Source organism: Falco peregrinus, chromosome 6, assembly GCF_023634155.1.
Source record: "Falco peregrinus isolate bFalPer1 chromosome 6, bFalPer1.pri, whole genome shotgun sequence".
NCBI lineage: Eukaryota > Metazoa > Chordata > Aves > Falconiformes > Falconidae > Falco > Falco peregrinus.
The window spans coordinates 87,919,099-87,934,880 of NC_073726.1; the positions used below are offsets into that span (position 1 = coordinate 87,919,099).

The window sequence follows — 15,782 nt, forward strand, 5'->3', positions numbered from 1 at the left end:
CGTAGCAGGGGCTGCTATGCTGGTACTTGAAGGCTGAGAGCCAGACAGGTTGCAGGTGGGAGAGAAAAAACAGGCTAAACAAGGGTGCAGACTGACTCTTGCAAGCAAGGTGGCCAGGAGTCAAAAAGCCAGTGAGGACTCCGGAGAGGGGACACCATGGGAACCTGTGTTGCATCTGCCCTTCTCTCCTCACCCCTCTTCTCTGCCTGAGTGATCTCTCAGCATCGTCTCACACTTACAAGGCAGGACATTATCTACAGCAGGATGAGCATATGTACACATGGACTGTTCCTTTTGCATGCTTAGAGAGAGCAAGAGAAAGACAGAAGAGAGAGAAGACGGAGCGAGAGCCACACATACACGCATGCACGCACGCACACAGGCATACACGGGAGAAAGAGAAAGACACCTGGTCGAATTGAGGGGGGAGAGGAAGAGGATCAAAAAAAAGAAAATTATGTTTTCAGTAGAGTTGACACAGCTTAGTTCAGGCCAGTGAGTGTGGTTGCATGAAGGAGGGGACAGGATAGGTGTTTAGCAAAGGGCTGGGTGCACAGGAGTGCAGGGTAAAGAGAGGAATGGGTTCTCCACAGGACACCAGTGCGCAGAGAGCTTCAGGTGACTTGCTCTGGTTTGTGGCTTTTTTTTTTTTTTTTTTTTTTTTTTTTGATTTGTTTTCAAAAGTATGAACTGGCTGAGCACTGGCTCACAAAAATGACCCAGGGCATCCAAAAAGTTAAGTGGCTATAGACACCGAAGCAAAGACCTCTTTCTGCAAAAGAAAGAAAGAGGAGGAAGGAAGGAAGGAAGGTGAGGGAGTATGGAAAAGAGGAAGGAGGAGAGAAAAGAAAAGGGATCTTCTGTTTGATTGGCTTTGTGGTTTTGTTGGATTGTTTATATTGCAGCATCCTCCGGCGACACGATCCTTGCTGGTGCCCCATTCTCTTCCTTGCTTCGTGTTGCCTCCTAGATGGTTGTGACTTGACAGCCGGCTTGTCAGGTTTTGGATTAAATGTTGCTGAGTCGTCTTTGCTGTAATTTTTCCTCTCCCCTCTCTTCGCTCCTGAACACACAAAAGTTGTGAAAGAAACAGTCCTCTCTCTCTCCCCCCCCTCTCTTTTTTCTCTCTCCCCTCTCTTCGCTCTGTCTCCTGTATAACGCATTTTGTTTTGTGTGTTGTTGTTGTCGTGTTGGTTTTTTTTTAATTATTATTATTATTATTTTTAATTCTGATTTGTATTAACATTTGCTGAGTAGGCAGAGCAGGGATGCTGCCAGCAGCCACAGTGGGACGGCCAAACTCATGGAACCGTTGTCTACTCTCCCTGTGCCGGGTCCTGCAGGGTGCGAGAAGGGAGAGAAAAGAGGACAAGATTACACAGGGTTGGGCGAGGCAAGAACACAGGAACACAGCGCTTTGCTCCCGGGCTGCTCCTGCAGCTGGAGGCCGGGGCTGCAGGGCACAGCCACCTTCCCACGTAGGTGAGCCCCCATCCAGCCCAACCACAAGCTCCTGCCCACCAGCTCCTCAGCATCCTCCCCTCCCGCCCAGTGCTCTGATGGCATGTGGCTCTCCCCAAGCAACACCCAGGCTGGAGAAACAGGTCGTGGAGCACGCGGGAAGGCTCACCCACAGCTGCCAACCCCATCCCATCCCTCTCTGTGCCTCCGGCTGGGAGCAGCTGGCCACCCAGTGTGGGGGCACGGCTCACACCTTGGCACAGCACACACACGGCCCGGCCACCTGCCTCGCACCTCCCTGTTCCGCCACCTTCCCGGCGGTGGCCCTGGGATGCCAGGGCTCAGCTCGTTGTAATTCTGCGCAGTGACCAGTGCCTGCCTGCAGCCAGACACCAGCTCTGCGGGGGCTGATTCATCACAGCAGTCCGATCAATAAAACATGGGCTCAACCGGTGGACGCCTCCCCTCCCAGGGGCTGTGCCGCAATTACTTGTTTCTTAATCGGGGTGAAGGAAGGCTTCGCGGTTGTGTTTATGGCCCTGTGGCACAACACCTACAGGGTGGGGGTGCCGGGGGTGCCAGGGAGGCTGACTTTTTTCGTATGGGTGGGAAATGAACTTGCATGCGTGTGCGCGCATGCACGGGGGTCTGTTGGAGGAGGCAGGGAGGAGCGCTCTGCCGCAGCAACAAATAATGCAGCCTCGCTCCAGGAATATTAAGTGCTAACACTCCTGACATCTTCTCATTCATCCTCTCATTTATGGGCTCCCTTTTCTGGATGGCTTTAAAGGCAGCGATGCTGTTTTAAATTCACCCTGCAATACCAAGCCTTGGCAGCCTTTTCTTTGCAATGGGGCAGGGTGGTGTACGTGGCTATGGTTTTGTAAATGCATGCTCATCACAGAATCATGTATATGTACACACGCATGTACGTTACACATGTATGCATAGGTACATGCATATGTATGCATAGGTACATGTTTATGTATATGCAGCGTTCTACGCAGAAGGGGTGCAGGAAGATGCTGTGGACCTGGAGGTAAGTCTGTATGTTGGGACTGATCCTGCCACAGAAGAAAGAAGACATGCTTCCCACCAAGAAGAGCTATTTCTAATGACAGGGAGAGCCAAAAAACCCAAAAGGAGAGTCTGTTCAGGAGAGCCCCATAGTGCAATTACTCCCTCTCACAACCTGCGGTTTACCAGGTGAAGAGCCTCTCTGCTGAGTGAAGCACAGGTGCCACAAGCTTGCTCAGCAGCACAGTCACTACTAAATCTAGCTGGTGACTATAAGGCAGCAAATCTAAGAAGAGTGTCCTCAGAGTCCCTGAAATCCTGTAGCACTTTCATTTGTAAGACTTCTTCCTAATGTAGCTCATTGCTTACTAGATCAGCTGTTTGTGACCCAGTTCTATTCTTTCATTATTAAGTAAGTATGTGCTGAATTGTGTGGAAAATTTATATTCCATCTATGGCTTTTTTCGGTTAGTCCCTCGTGTTGTGTGGCTTGTCACATAAATCCTACAACACTGTTTTTTCACTCCTTGTTTGGGTGACAGGAACTTGTTTCCCCCTCTGAGCTCAGGAACAAGTTGAAGTTCGGCTACTACACTTACCCGACCTATATTTCAGAGAAAGCATCTTTCATGATCAGATAATTGGGTGTAGGCTGTTTGGGACCATTTGCATCCCATGTTGGCAGTGAAGAAGTCCCAAAACATGTCTTCTCTGGCCCAGCAAAATAACCAAGAACACAACAGGCAGGGTGTATTGCCCACAACAAGTTTTCAGCCATCGCATTTTTACTGATTGGCTAAAATACTGTTTGTCTAATGCATACATGGACATGTATATATCACATACATAGGTGGGAATCCTCCTCCTCCTTGCCACTTTTCTAGGGTGCATATGCAATCAGAGCAAAGGCATACGTTGCTATGGTGGCACCCAATACACACCTAGCACAGCAGGGGCAGGGGTATGTTTGGCCTTGGCTGGGGTACTGCTGCCTTAAATAATGTGGAAGTGCGTGGATTGGGGGTTGTGTGCTTGGTGGGGGGTGGGGGATAGATGTATGGTATGGTATGGTATGGTATGGTATGGTATGGTATGGTATGGTATGGTATGGTATGGTAAGAGATAAGCTTTTGCAATACCTAAGCAGAAGGGAGGACACACAAAGCATGGTGTGATGAAGGACTTGGGAGAGGGTCACATCAGCTTCTGCTCTGCTTGAACTTGTGTGCAGAAGCTTGAGGATATCTGACAAGGCACAACTCCCATCTCCACAGCTGAAAAACGGGGTGAGCTATAGGTCCTCCCCTGATAAGCACCCTGCATGTGTCAGTGAGGCAGAAGCCTCCCCACATGTGATCCTGATCATCTTCCACACACCACCACACGCTAATGCCACCACTTGTCTGCACCAACAGCCCAGCCGTGTGGGTGCCGGGCAGCGTGTTCCGGTGACTGGGGGGCCTGGCACCCAGCGTGGCTCAAAGTCGCTGCAGCCCCTGCACATAACCCCAGGTGCTATGTGTAACCTCGGTGTCTGCCAGCAGAGCTAGTGAGTACATGCCACGTACGCCACATTTACTGGCATACCTGTTGTAAAAACGGGGGAAGGTTATAGTTCAATTGCAAAATCTTGAAAATTTTCGGAATATATTCTCAAAGGTTTTGTGGGGTACTAATTGCTCAAATAATAATAATAATAAAAAAAAGAGTGGAAATGTGAGGAAAAAAATTAAATATTAATCTCTGAGTAGATTTTATGCAGAAAGCACTGTTTTCAACTCATATATTCAGTCTTCTGGCCTAGCCACGCCTGGGTACGGCCACATTGCACCCTGCTCCGCTGTGACAGCCCACGCGTGCACATAGGCTTCTGCGGGTGCCTGTGTGCGCCCCCACCGTGGGAGCCGCGGCCCCGCAGACCCCCGCAGACCCATGCGTGGATGCCCGGGGGAGGGGGGAGGAGGGCACGTGCCTGTCGCGTCCGTGCAGCCCACCACCCGCCCGCTCTCCAAGGCGCCCACGCCGGCCGCCGCTACACCCACCCAGCCGCGCAGGTGCAAAGTACGCGCAGGCGTGGGGGTGCTCGCCCCCCGCCATGCACCCACACGGGCAGGCACGCACCTGCCACAACACAGGCAACCGCCCCTGCACCCCTGCTACAGCCAGCCCCCCGCGGCGCGCAGCCCCCCGCCGCACACAGCCTTGCGGGCTCCCGGCTCTGTCCGCCCCCCCGCCCCGGGACCTCCCGCCCCCCGCAGCCCCCTACCCCAGGTCCCCCAGCCCCGCCTCCCGCAGCCACCGCCGCAGCGGGCGAGGCCGCGGTCTCCACCGCCCCCTGGCGGCCGCTGCCGCGCCCCGGAGCCGCCTCCGGTTCAGCATGGCGGGGAGGGGCCGCAGCGAGAGCCCCCGCAAACCCCGCTGCGACCCCGCCGCGCTCCCCCCGCCCCAGCCGAACCGCTGCGCTGCGCAAAGCCCGCTGCGGGGGCGCGGAAAGCCAAGCTGCGACCCCCGCAGCGGGCACGGGGGGGGCTCTGGCCAAGGGGTGCCGCTGGCTCGGCAGCCTCCCGCTTCCCTACCCTTGAGCCTGCGCTCTGCGAATTCGCTGTGCAAACTGATCTCCCGGGCTAATCATTCCCCTGCAATCTGGCAGCGCTGCGAAGTTCATGACCGTGCAGCAGCTTTGAAGGGGGTTCTCTTCCACCGCAGCCAGGGAAGGAAATTGGGTTTCTGATGACGGTGAGTTAATACGACTATCTGGCAGCATTTCACAAATAAACACTTCACGGACCCCAGACCCCAGACGGCTGACCCAGTCAGATCACATTAATCAAATCAAGAAGGAGCAGGCTGAAAATTGGCAAGGACAAACCAATTGCACTTCTCTTCCTTGCTCCAAATAGTGAGGCATTTGGACACCCAGTGCTGCAGGTGGACCCCTGCCATGCTGCCTAACCGTGCTGCAACAGCCCCACAGGACACTGCACCCCGTCTTTCCAAGGGTTTCTTCGTGCCACACATTCAGCCTGTGTGATCCATATTGGTGTCACGGCACGAGGTAGACTTGGCTGAGATTTAGAGCTGTAGCTCTCCCAGAGCTGAAGGGAATCATGCGCAGCCCCCATGCCATGCCATGCCACGCCATGCCATGCCATGCCATGCCATCCCATCCCATGCCACCCAATGCCACCCCATGCCATGCCATGCCATGCCATCCCACCCCACCCCATCCCATCCCATCCCACCCCATCCCATGCCACCCCATCCCTCTCCCCAAGGCAGGGTAACCCTAGCTGTGTCCTTAAATTTAACCACGGGGAAACCAGAGCCTTGCCAACATGACATCACTGCTCCTGCCCACCTGCGGTAACGGCCCCTTGCACCGGCTTTGCACAGAAGAGGCACCAAGGGTCCTTTTCTGACACTTCCAGCAGAACATCTCCATACTTTTGAGTGGGGATGTGGAAGGGGTGGCAAGGCCGTTCAGCATGGGGTTTCAGTGATTGCACCTGGTGCAAAAGGCCAACACTTCCATGCAGGGTGAAGTGGAAGGCTCGTTGCACGCTCTCATGTGCAGTGCACTGCTCAGGCGGTGCTGCAAGAGCTTCACCAGCCTCATACACAGAGCCAGTGGCACCCACTACTGCTAAGGTTGCCCGACCTTTCCATTATAAGGCCCTGTCTGCATAGCACTTTAGAAGCATCAACAGGGCAGGTGGAACGATCCTATGCTGGGTGTTTGCCTTCAGCTGATTTTATAGTTTTTACGTGGAATACCAGCAGCCAAAATACTTCTGCTGTGCCTGACAGCATGGCTTGAGGAAGGAAAGAATTTTTATTTTCATCACAAATAACCCACCAGGAAGCCAGGGACTGTCCCTCAGAACATTTCTCTGCTCTGAAGCTTTGGCTCAGAGCCTTGCAACAGTCCAGAGATTTAGTCTTGCAAAAAAAAGAGGTAAACAGCTACACAAAACTATCTGCCTTCAACACCCTTGGGAAGAATGTCCCTGCAGACTTCACACATCTTGAATGAATTTATTGGGACCACCTCAGCCTATCAGTGCTTTGACCTCTCACTGGTTTTAGCCTCCCCCCCATACAACTGGCACAGCTGGGCTTGCTACACTTGCTTCTCCCTGGAGGGCTGCAAGCTAGGCTAGCCCAGGTTTCATCATAGAGGTCATGGGGATGTATGCTACTTTGCATGTTATAGCTGAAATGCTTTTTCTCCCGTGTGTGTGTGTGATGGCTTATGAACTGCTCCTGCTCCTGTGAAGAGTGTAGGGAAAGCCATGGCAAGAAGAGTGTTGGGGCTTGGGTGAGATGGTAGAGGGAGAGGGGAAAAGCACAGGGTACTGCTTGCGTTCATAGCAAACCGCAGCCAGATTGCAAACCAAGAGCTTCTCTCTTCCTCAGAAAACAGCCTGGCTCCAAGAGGCACATACTACAACAAAAAAGCAGCTCTACTGGGTCAGTCCAAGGGTCCTGTCTATCCTTCAGTCCTGTCCCCTGCAGGTGCTGGATGGGAGCCAGCTGGGAGCACATGGCCAGCACAGCATCATGTTGGCCTGCCTCAGGTGCTACGGAGTCATCCTGAACCAGCAGAACCTGCACTCCTTGGCAGATTCATTTTATCTTCCATGAACTTGTCCGGTCACTTCTGGACTGCCTGGAAGCCTTCCATATCCACAACCTCCCTCAACTTTTAAGGACCACAGTGGCAGTCAGCTGCCAGCAGTGATATTATGGCCACACATCAAATTCTGGCGTTACGTTCTCCTGTGACATTAGGACCTTGGCATTAACAGAAAGCCTGGCACGCTGCCTGTTACTAATTGCTACCTGAACTGGCTAGATTAAAACTGTCTCAGTCACTCCTTGCTCTGCAGTCTCCTCTGCTGCCTACAGGAAGGCTAAGGAAATTTGCTCACTGTGGGAAGAATTAGCTGGTCTCCCTAGGAAAAAGAAAGCTGAGCTTTTTGTCAAGGCAACTGTTAAGAAAGCAGCTCCCCAGTGTCAAGCCGTTGGTGGCTATGGGATGCTCAAGTCCTGAATTGCAGAGCTGCAGGTCTTCCCACCAAATCTGGGGCACAGCTGTTACTGAGCCCTTGGGGGATGCTACCCAGGCGGCTGAAGGGAGCACAGTTTAGCAAAGAGAGGACTTGGTATGATGCCCCCAAAGGCCTAAGCAGCTGAGACTTCAGTGGTGTATCCTCTACGACACAGGCTCATCCTCCAGAGATGAGGCCAGCTGCAGAAATCAGCGAGAAGGGAGCAGACTTGTGAGATCTGACCTTTGTGGGATGAATAAAAGGGCCCTTTTTCTCCCTGCCTTCAAGCTACAAGGCGCTGCAACACACAGCCTCGGCAGCAGTGGCTGAGGGCAGAAGGCTGCTTGGTAGCCCTGCACGTCCCTGCCTCGTGGCTGTTGTTGGCCCCTCAAAGCCTATAGTGCCCATTTGGGACTGGGGGCTGCGTGAGGGCGTGATACACACAGGAGGAAGGTTTTATCAGGTCAGAGGCATAGGAAAAGGCCGCTGTGATGAGGGATATAAGAAGGGGGTAACATGGACTGAGGCGGTATGATGAGCCTTACACTCGTACCAGTGCAGGGCTGCAGCGTGGGAAATGATACCGGGGAAGGTCTTAAATTGCAATGGCAATACGGGCATGCTTGGCTGGGACGCTGGAGAGGGTGTGAGGAGATGTCAGCCAGGGTGAGGCTGGGGAGATGCGGGCGCTGACGTGAGCGTGCAGGCTGGGCAGCCAACAAGGACAGACCCTGGGAGAAGGGACGGAGAGGGCATGAAACCCAGATGCGGCACAGGGAGGCAGAGGAGGTGGGTGAGAGGCAGGTACAGGGGAATTACAGTGTTATGGGAAGAGGGAGTTAGTACCAGGAGCGTAAAGGCCAGGTGGCAGCACCAGCCCGGCTCAGACCTGCAGCAGAAGCAGGGATTCCTACAGACCTCTGCGGGCTGGATGCGGTGCTGCGGTGAGGCCCCAGCGCCCACAGACAGCTCTGAGGGAGGCCATGAGCGGTACGGACGGGGTGGCCCGGCAGCGGGCCCGGGGGGTTGCTGCGGAGCCCTCCCGACCTCGCCGGGCCACAGGCCGGCGGCAGAGCCGCGGGGCCGGGCCGGGGCAGCCGCAGCTGCCGCCGAAGCGCCTCTTCCCCGCCAGGTGGCAGCCGCAGGCCGGGAAGGAGCGGCACGGCGCCGGGCGCGGGCCGCTGGGCAGCGGGCGGGCCTGGGCGCTGGGGCTGGCCCCGGTGGCTGCCAGGGCCGGGGCAGCGGCCACGCACCCCTGTGGGACATCCCCGCGGCCCTGCACAGCAAAGCCCCCGCGGGATCTCGCCAAAGAAAGGGTGGGAGCCCCGCGTGCTCCCCGACGCCGCTGCCCGAGGCAGCCCAGTATGGCCACGGTTATGTGCCACGGGAACCTGATCGCCACCTGTCTGCATCCCTCCTCAGCTACCCCATCCCCCCTCAGCCACCCCATCCCCCCTCAGCTACCCCATCCCCCCTCAGCCCCCCATCCCCCCTCAGCCCCCATCCCTCCTCAGCCCCCATCCCCCCTCAGCCCCCCATCCCCCCTCAGCCCCCATCCCTCCTCAGCTACCCCATCCCCCCTCAGCCCCCATCCCTCCTCAGCCCCCATCCCTCCTCAGCCCCCCATCCCTCCTCAGCCCCCCATCCCTCCTCAGCCCCCATCCCCCCTCAGCCCCATCCCTCCTCAGCTACCCCATCCCCCCTCAGCCCCATCCCTCCTCAGCTACCCCATCCCCCCTCAGCCCCCCATCCCCCCTCAGCCCCCATCCCTCCTCAGCCCCCATCCCTCCTCAGCCCCCCATCCCTCCTCAGCCCCCCATCCCTCCTCAGCCCCCCATCCCCCCTCAGCTACCCCATCCCCCCTCAGCCCCCATCCCTCCTCAGCCCCCATCCCTCCTCAGCCCCCCATCCCCCCTCAGCCCCCATCCCCCCTCAGCTACCCCATCCCCCCTCAGCTACCCCATCCCCCCTCAGCCCCCCATCCCCCCTCAGCCCCCATCCCCCCTCAGCTACCCCATCCCCCCTCAGCTACCCCATCCCCCCTCAGCCCCCATCCCTCCTCAGCCCCCATCCCCCCTCAGCTACCCCATCCCCCCTCAGCCCCCATCCCCCCTCAGCTACCCCATCCCCCCTCAGCTACCCCATCCCACCCTCAGCTACCCCATCCCTCCTCAGTCCCCCATCCCCCCTCAGCTACCCCATCCCCCCTCAGCCCCCATCCCCCCTCAGCCCCCATCCCCCCTCAGCCCCCATCCCTCCTCAGCTACCCCATCCCCCCTCAGCCCCCATCCCTCCTCAGCCCCCCATCCCTCCTCAGCTACCCCATCCCCCCTCAGCCCCCATCCCTCCTCAGCCCCCCATCCCCCCTCAGCTACCCCATCCCCCCTCAGCCCCCATCCCTCCTCAGCCCCCATCCCTCCTCAGCCCCCCATCCCTCCTCAGCCCCCCATCCCTCCTCAGCCCCCCATCCCTCCTCAGCTACCCCATCCCTCCTCAGCCCCCACATCTCTCCTCAGCCCCCGCACAGCAGTATCCTTGATAAAATTGCTCGAGGGGGGCAGATCTGACCTACTTGGTCATCCCCATGAAAAGCAAGGCATCTACACACTATGGCAGCAAGAGGCGGTTGCAGGGAGTGGTGGTAAAGTTTCTAACCCATTCTGCTCCCTCCACACAGACACTGCCCCCTTCTGCCACCTCAGTCCCTCCAGCTCCCTTTGCTAACACCGACAGCATCCCTGGAGGGGTCCTTAAGAGAGGGGGACAGAGGCTGTGGTATGACATGTAACCCTTGTCAAACAGGCAAATGAGGCCAGACTTGCTACACAAAGCCACAAGTCTGCTTGGTTGCACAGAGGTGTGCCTCCGAGTATTGTAAGCAGCATGGTCACCACCAGCAGAAATTGAACCTGGTGACTTTCAAGTTTCCCAACGTGGATTTTAAAAAGGGTCGCCTGAGATGCAAGCAGAAAGCAGATACATTCCTAGTCCATACCCGGAGGGAAAAAAAAATCACCCACCCATCTACAAGTTTCACACCCAGATTTGCCACCTAGATTATTCTGCTGGGTCCTGTGTCCCATCATCTGAGTAAACCAAAGTGGGAGACAGGAAAAGAGACAGTGGGTGCCAGTCTTTCTCTTATTTACATTAACAAGACTCCAGGGCTTGACTATCTTCGGTGCTGACAGAGGAGAGCCCACAGAGAATTACGAAGGACATCAGAGAGCTACAGGCTCCTCATTTGCTTTGGGGAATCTGCCCTTGGGATCCCATGAAAGAACACAAGGTAAAACCTGGTATAAGAGGATCACCAGCCCCCGTGAGTTGCTAAATGGAAGTGAGGCCAGGAGGAGGCATGGGACAGGCCAGGAGGACTTGGCTGTGATGGAAAGGAAGGAGTGATGGTAAACCAAGGAGAGCTGGCCTGCTGTTCTTCCAAGTGTTCTCCACCCTGAGCAGCTCTGGGCTCCATGCTGTTGAGAGGCCAACTCTACTTACAGCGAAGGCTGGAGTCCTGCAGCTTGAGCAAAGAGGAGGACCAAAAATTAGGGAGCAATGAAAATAAAACTCTAAAGGAGAAGGTGCAAGGGAAAGGGGATGTGCATCATACAGGTCTCCGTCATCTCACTCCCTGGGGCCTGGAGAGGCCTTAGGTTTTACACTTGCCAGCTCCTCTGTAGGAAGTAATTTTTCTAGTCTGTTGACTCTCTTGCCAGGGCTTCAGAAGATGAAATCTTTATTATCATGAAGGCTTAAAAGGGAGGAATACTGTTAATTCCATTTTCAAGGTCATACTTTGAAAGTTATTAATTTCTTTCTTCCAGGGCTTTGCACTCTACTCTGAGGCTTTAGGGATTACCAGCTCCTACCTACTAGGGTTCATTTGGGGCTTTTTTTGTTACCACTTTCCTGTTCCCCCTCCCCTTTGAGAAGAAGACATGAGTTTTCGCTCCCTGTTCTTAATGTTGAAACTGTTTTGTTCATTACCTGCTTGTACCCCATTCTCACTACCAGTTCTGCTCCTGTAATTAAAACTTAACCGGTACTGCAGTGGCAATAGGCTGGCTTTTCTCGAGGTGTAAGTACCACTGTGTAAACTAGGGAGGATGCCCTCCAGCAACTCTCCAACAAGATTAAGGAAATGTCTCTGGTGTCTATCAATCTTAGCACACAGATTAATGTATTTCAGATTTTACTCATGCTTTTTTAGCACTGAACAGTTCTTCTCCATGTTTTGGAGCTCATTCATGGTGTACTAAGTACTCATCTATCATACCTCATGTCTTAGTGAAGATTCATTCTCTAATGCAGCTCACCCATCCTTCCCTAAGGCCTAAAAAATATCCCTGAAATTGTATTTCTCAGTGTCTTTCTGAGAAGGTCGTGGTGTTAAAGAGCTGGCAGCTTACACAATTTATCCTGGATCTGGTTTCCAGTACTCCTAGTTTAGAACTGAACTACACAATTTATCCTGGATCTGGTTTCCAGTACTCCTAGTTTAGAACTGAACTCTTATCCTGACCAGTGAGGCTGGCAGTGGCTAGAAGACCACCTACGTTTCAAAGTTACATTGATCTTCCATCACCAGATCTGTCCTGTAGGTATCAAAAAGTTCCAAGGTTTTTCTCACAGCTGAAAACCAGCTCTCCCACCCTTTCCATTCCCCTAGCAGCTGGAGATTTGTTTTTTTAAAAACACTTGGCCAACTACGGATACAAAATCAGTTACAACAGATTTGTCTTCAAACCATTGAAGACACCCATCCTACAAGCAAAACATTAACAAAACACAAAGCACAGACTCTTTCAGGGGCCATCACAGTGAAGATCTGAGCTTTTTCTGCTTTTTACTTTCCTAGGATACAGCAGTCCCTCCCCTGCTCACCTCTCAAGCACGTGTATGGCACAGCAGACCAAAGGTGATGCCAGCACTCTGTCTAGTGTCTCAGTAGGCCACAAACAGCATAGCCCTCCTCACCCAGAGCACACACAACCCTAGGAAGCAGGTTTGCTAATTGGAGGCTCTGGAACCTCTTGAGAAATTAATATTTTCATCAGCTTTATGTCTGTTTACCCACTTCATCCCTGCTATGGTTTCCCAGAAGCTTTGCTGGGTATTTGGCACAGGAAAGATTTCAGCGGCTGTGGACAGAAATGAAGAGGGAGTGGGCACACCAAGGAGAAGGAGAGCAGGAGAACTAAACCGGGGTGGAGAGTGACCAGCATGCTTGAGGTTACTCTTGGTACTGAAATCCAGTCATGCCACAGCTTCTGCCCTTCCTAATCCTTCTCCTATAGTACCTGCAGCATAGTGTCTGCCCAACCTGTCCTTGGGGTCTTCTTAGGGCCACCACTTCCCTCTGGGGACTCCCTTCCAGTGAGCTTAGCAGGGACCAAGCCTTGGTCCCATCCTTCCTTGCCCGGGAGTGGAACAATCTAGAAGGGGGTTTTAGCTAGCCTTCACCAAAGGCTGCTTCTGAATGACAAGAAGTACAGGGCCTATCACGGGAACACTATAAACAAGCCTGTGCGCATCTCTGAGTGTTTCTGAGAATCAGAGATGTCATGAGAGTCACGCTGGCCCCATGGACTGGTGTGTCTCTCTGAAGCGTGTGGTCTAAGTACTACTTTGTGTCACCTGTAGTTCTCATCAAAGTACAGATGCGTGTCTGTGTATGCAATTCCAGAGTGGGATTCCTGGTCACCTCAGTGCCCTAACAGTGCAGGCATGGCTTTAATGCCTGGTCCGGGCATGGGAAAAGCCAGAGAAGAAAGCCATAGTGCCTTCCCACAGCCTGTTCCCAGACCAGTAATCGAAAAGGGAAAGTTAATACAGCTTGAACAGTTTACAGGCTGAGCTGGCCTTCAGCTGAGTGAGTTGGGGCAATGGAAAAGATGCCTGCAGCTGCTCTGGTTCCTCCTTTAGATGTTCTAGGGTGCCTGGAAACTGCTCAGTGACTGTGGGATGTGCCTCTGAGCACGGGGTGAGCGCATACAGTGCATGAGGTGATCTGGCTCAGGAGCATACTTGTCAATCAGTGTGCATGTGTATCTGTAACATCGACTGTAGAGGCTGCCTGATGGGACCCCATTGAAGCTGTGCTGGTTATAGCGCATCCTTCTCCATGGCCTGACCCCTTGCTTCTGTCCATGCATCCATTCCCCAGATTGCAGAGGGAAATGCAGGTGACGGTATGGAAGGGCCAAGCACATTTCTCCTTTGCTCGCCTTCTCCCTAGGCCTCTACCTTTTGCAGGGGAGCTCTTCTGACAGACCTGCTCACCCCCAGGTGAAGGCCTGTCAGTGGCGCTCTGCTTTTCCTGCAAGCCTGATTTCTGTAGAATGGCTGATTTCCCCTCTGGGCACCCCCTCCCTCCCAAATCCCGCACCTCCCTTCTCCCAGTTGTTTTTGTTTTTAGAGAGAGCGCTTAGACAGCTGTATTAATCATGCAAGCCCAGCCATGTGTAATGTGCTTTATCAACAGCAGAGCAGACACTGAATGGCAACCAGTTCACAAGCGGGCCCGGTGCAGTGCCTGAGCTGGGAAGATAAACCTTGCTGCTTCCCAAACCGACTTACCGTCATAGGTTAGTGAATGGAGAGACTGTTCACTTGGGACAATAACCAGAGGGGAGGCCAAGTTGTTAGCAAATTGTTGAGTGGTTTACACTGGAAATGGAAGGGGACGGAGGAGGACGAAGGTGGAAATTACCCTTTGGTCATTTTCTCTTGAGGGCTGGAGGAATTTTTGTGTGTGCATAAGAATTAAATCAACACAACACTGGCTGTTCCTCATCTTCCTCCTTGCTGCCCTCCGCACTTCGGTCTGAGTCAGCCTGGCTGGCAGCTCAATACAGAATGTAAGGAGAGCACGAGGGAGAGAGCAAGGATTTAGGTACACCTGCTGTGCAGTGGGTATGAGTTGCCTTCATGATCTCTAAGGAGAAAGGTTCAGTTGATGGCTTCAGAAACTCATCTAACATACAGATGGTATCAGGCTACGAGTGTCCTCTGGGCTGGGGAGATCTGGCTCAGGAGGGTTACAGCCTGCCCGAACTCTGCTCTGCAGGGTGATCTGTCCATGCTACAACACTGATATCATCAGTGTCCCTACCGGACAACTGATTTTCCATGGCAGTTGCTTTTCCATGGGTTTGCTTCTAATCTCTGCCATGCGGTTGTGTATTTTCCCCCAAACTCCACTCTCCCACCTGACTGCTGCACTCTAACCTCTGTTTTGCAGGGCTGTTCTGCATGTATGTAAAGCCACACCTGTGGCTAAATAGACCTTGAAATGCCTTCCCTACCCCAGTGCAAGGGCCCAGCTCAGAGGAATGTCTTTCTGGGACTTCCAGTGTCAGTTCCTACCCCCCTGCTGCTGCTCTTCCTCACTTGCTGGATTCTCCACAGCATTGCTACTGGAGAGGGTTATGCAAATATATGCAAGCCAGGGCTCATTTTGGAATAAATCAATCTAAATTAAAATTAATGAACATAAAGTACAGAAACAGATCAAGCAATAAAGCTATTTCTCTCTCTTCCCCCCTGTGTCTCTCTTCAAGAAAGCTGGTTTCTTTTCTTTACACTTTTTTGAGAGAAGAAGCTGACTGGTTTTCAATTTTTTTTTTAAACAGTCTCAGCAAACAGAAACTGTCTGTTGCTATTCAGAAAAAACCCACAAAGCAATGTTAGTAGCTGTAGTAACAAATAATTCTTGGCATTTCTCTTTTCCCTAAGATGCTGTTTCCAGCTGCATCTCTGCTACTCCTTTTGGAAGACACTATCATCACCTCTGACTTGTACTTTATTCACTTTAAACAACATGGTCAAAATAAGATACAATGCCATCTTTTGCCTGGTACCTATGAAATAGCAAGAAACAATTAATATGACATTGGCCTTCTGCCTTCATGCTGTCTTGTCCTTCTTGTTCCCTTGGCCTGAAACCCCCGCAGGCTTGGCACCCAATGCAGTCCCAGCCTTCAGTGCCTGCAGATCTGGCAGGGATGGACATTGACCCTGAGCAGTAAGAGAAGCTTGCCTGCCCGAGCATCCATCCTGCAGAGCCATCCCCTTCTGCACTCACCAAATGGGGAATCAGCTCTTTGGAAAGTCTGGCTGGATACCACCAGTGGGAAGCAAGGAGAACTGTGAGCTGTGCTTCCCACCCAAGGTCATGGGTGTTATCAGGTACCAATGCCCGGGGCTCAGCCAGCTTTCGAGGAAAAGAGGCGTGCTCCAAGTGCTCAG

General features: G+C 53.5%; 1 protein-coding gene across 5 annotated transcripts in view; it reads right to left on the bottom strand.

Moving 5' to 3' along the window:
• Nucleotides 1–669: 669 nt before the first annotated feature.
• The window catches only part of LSAMP (limbic system associated membrane protein), a 314,354-nt gene continuing 299,241 nt past the window's right edge, over nt 670–15,782 (bottom strand). For all 5 annotated transcript variants that reach the window (XM_027789958.2, XM_027789956.2, XM_027789959.2 and 2 more), the window contains one exon: nt 670–1,337. In XM_027789958.2, coding sequence (XP_027645759.1) covers nt 1,240–1,337 — 98 coding nt within the window. In that variant the 3' untranslated portion in view covers nt 670–1,239. The remainder of the gene's footprint in view (nt 1,338–15,782) is intronic.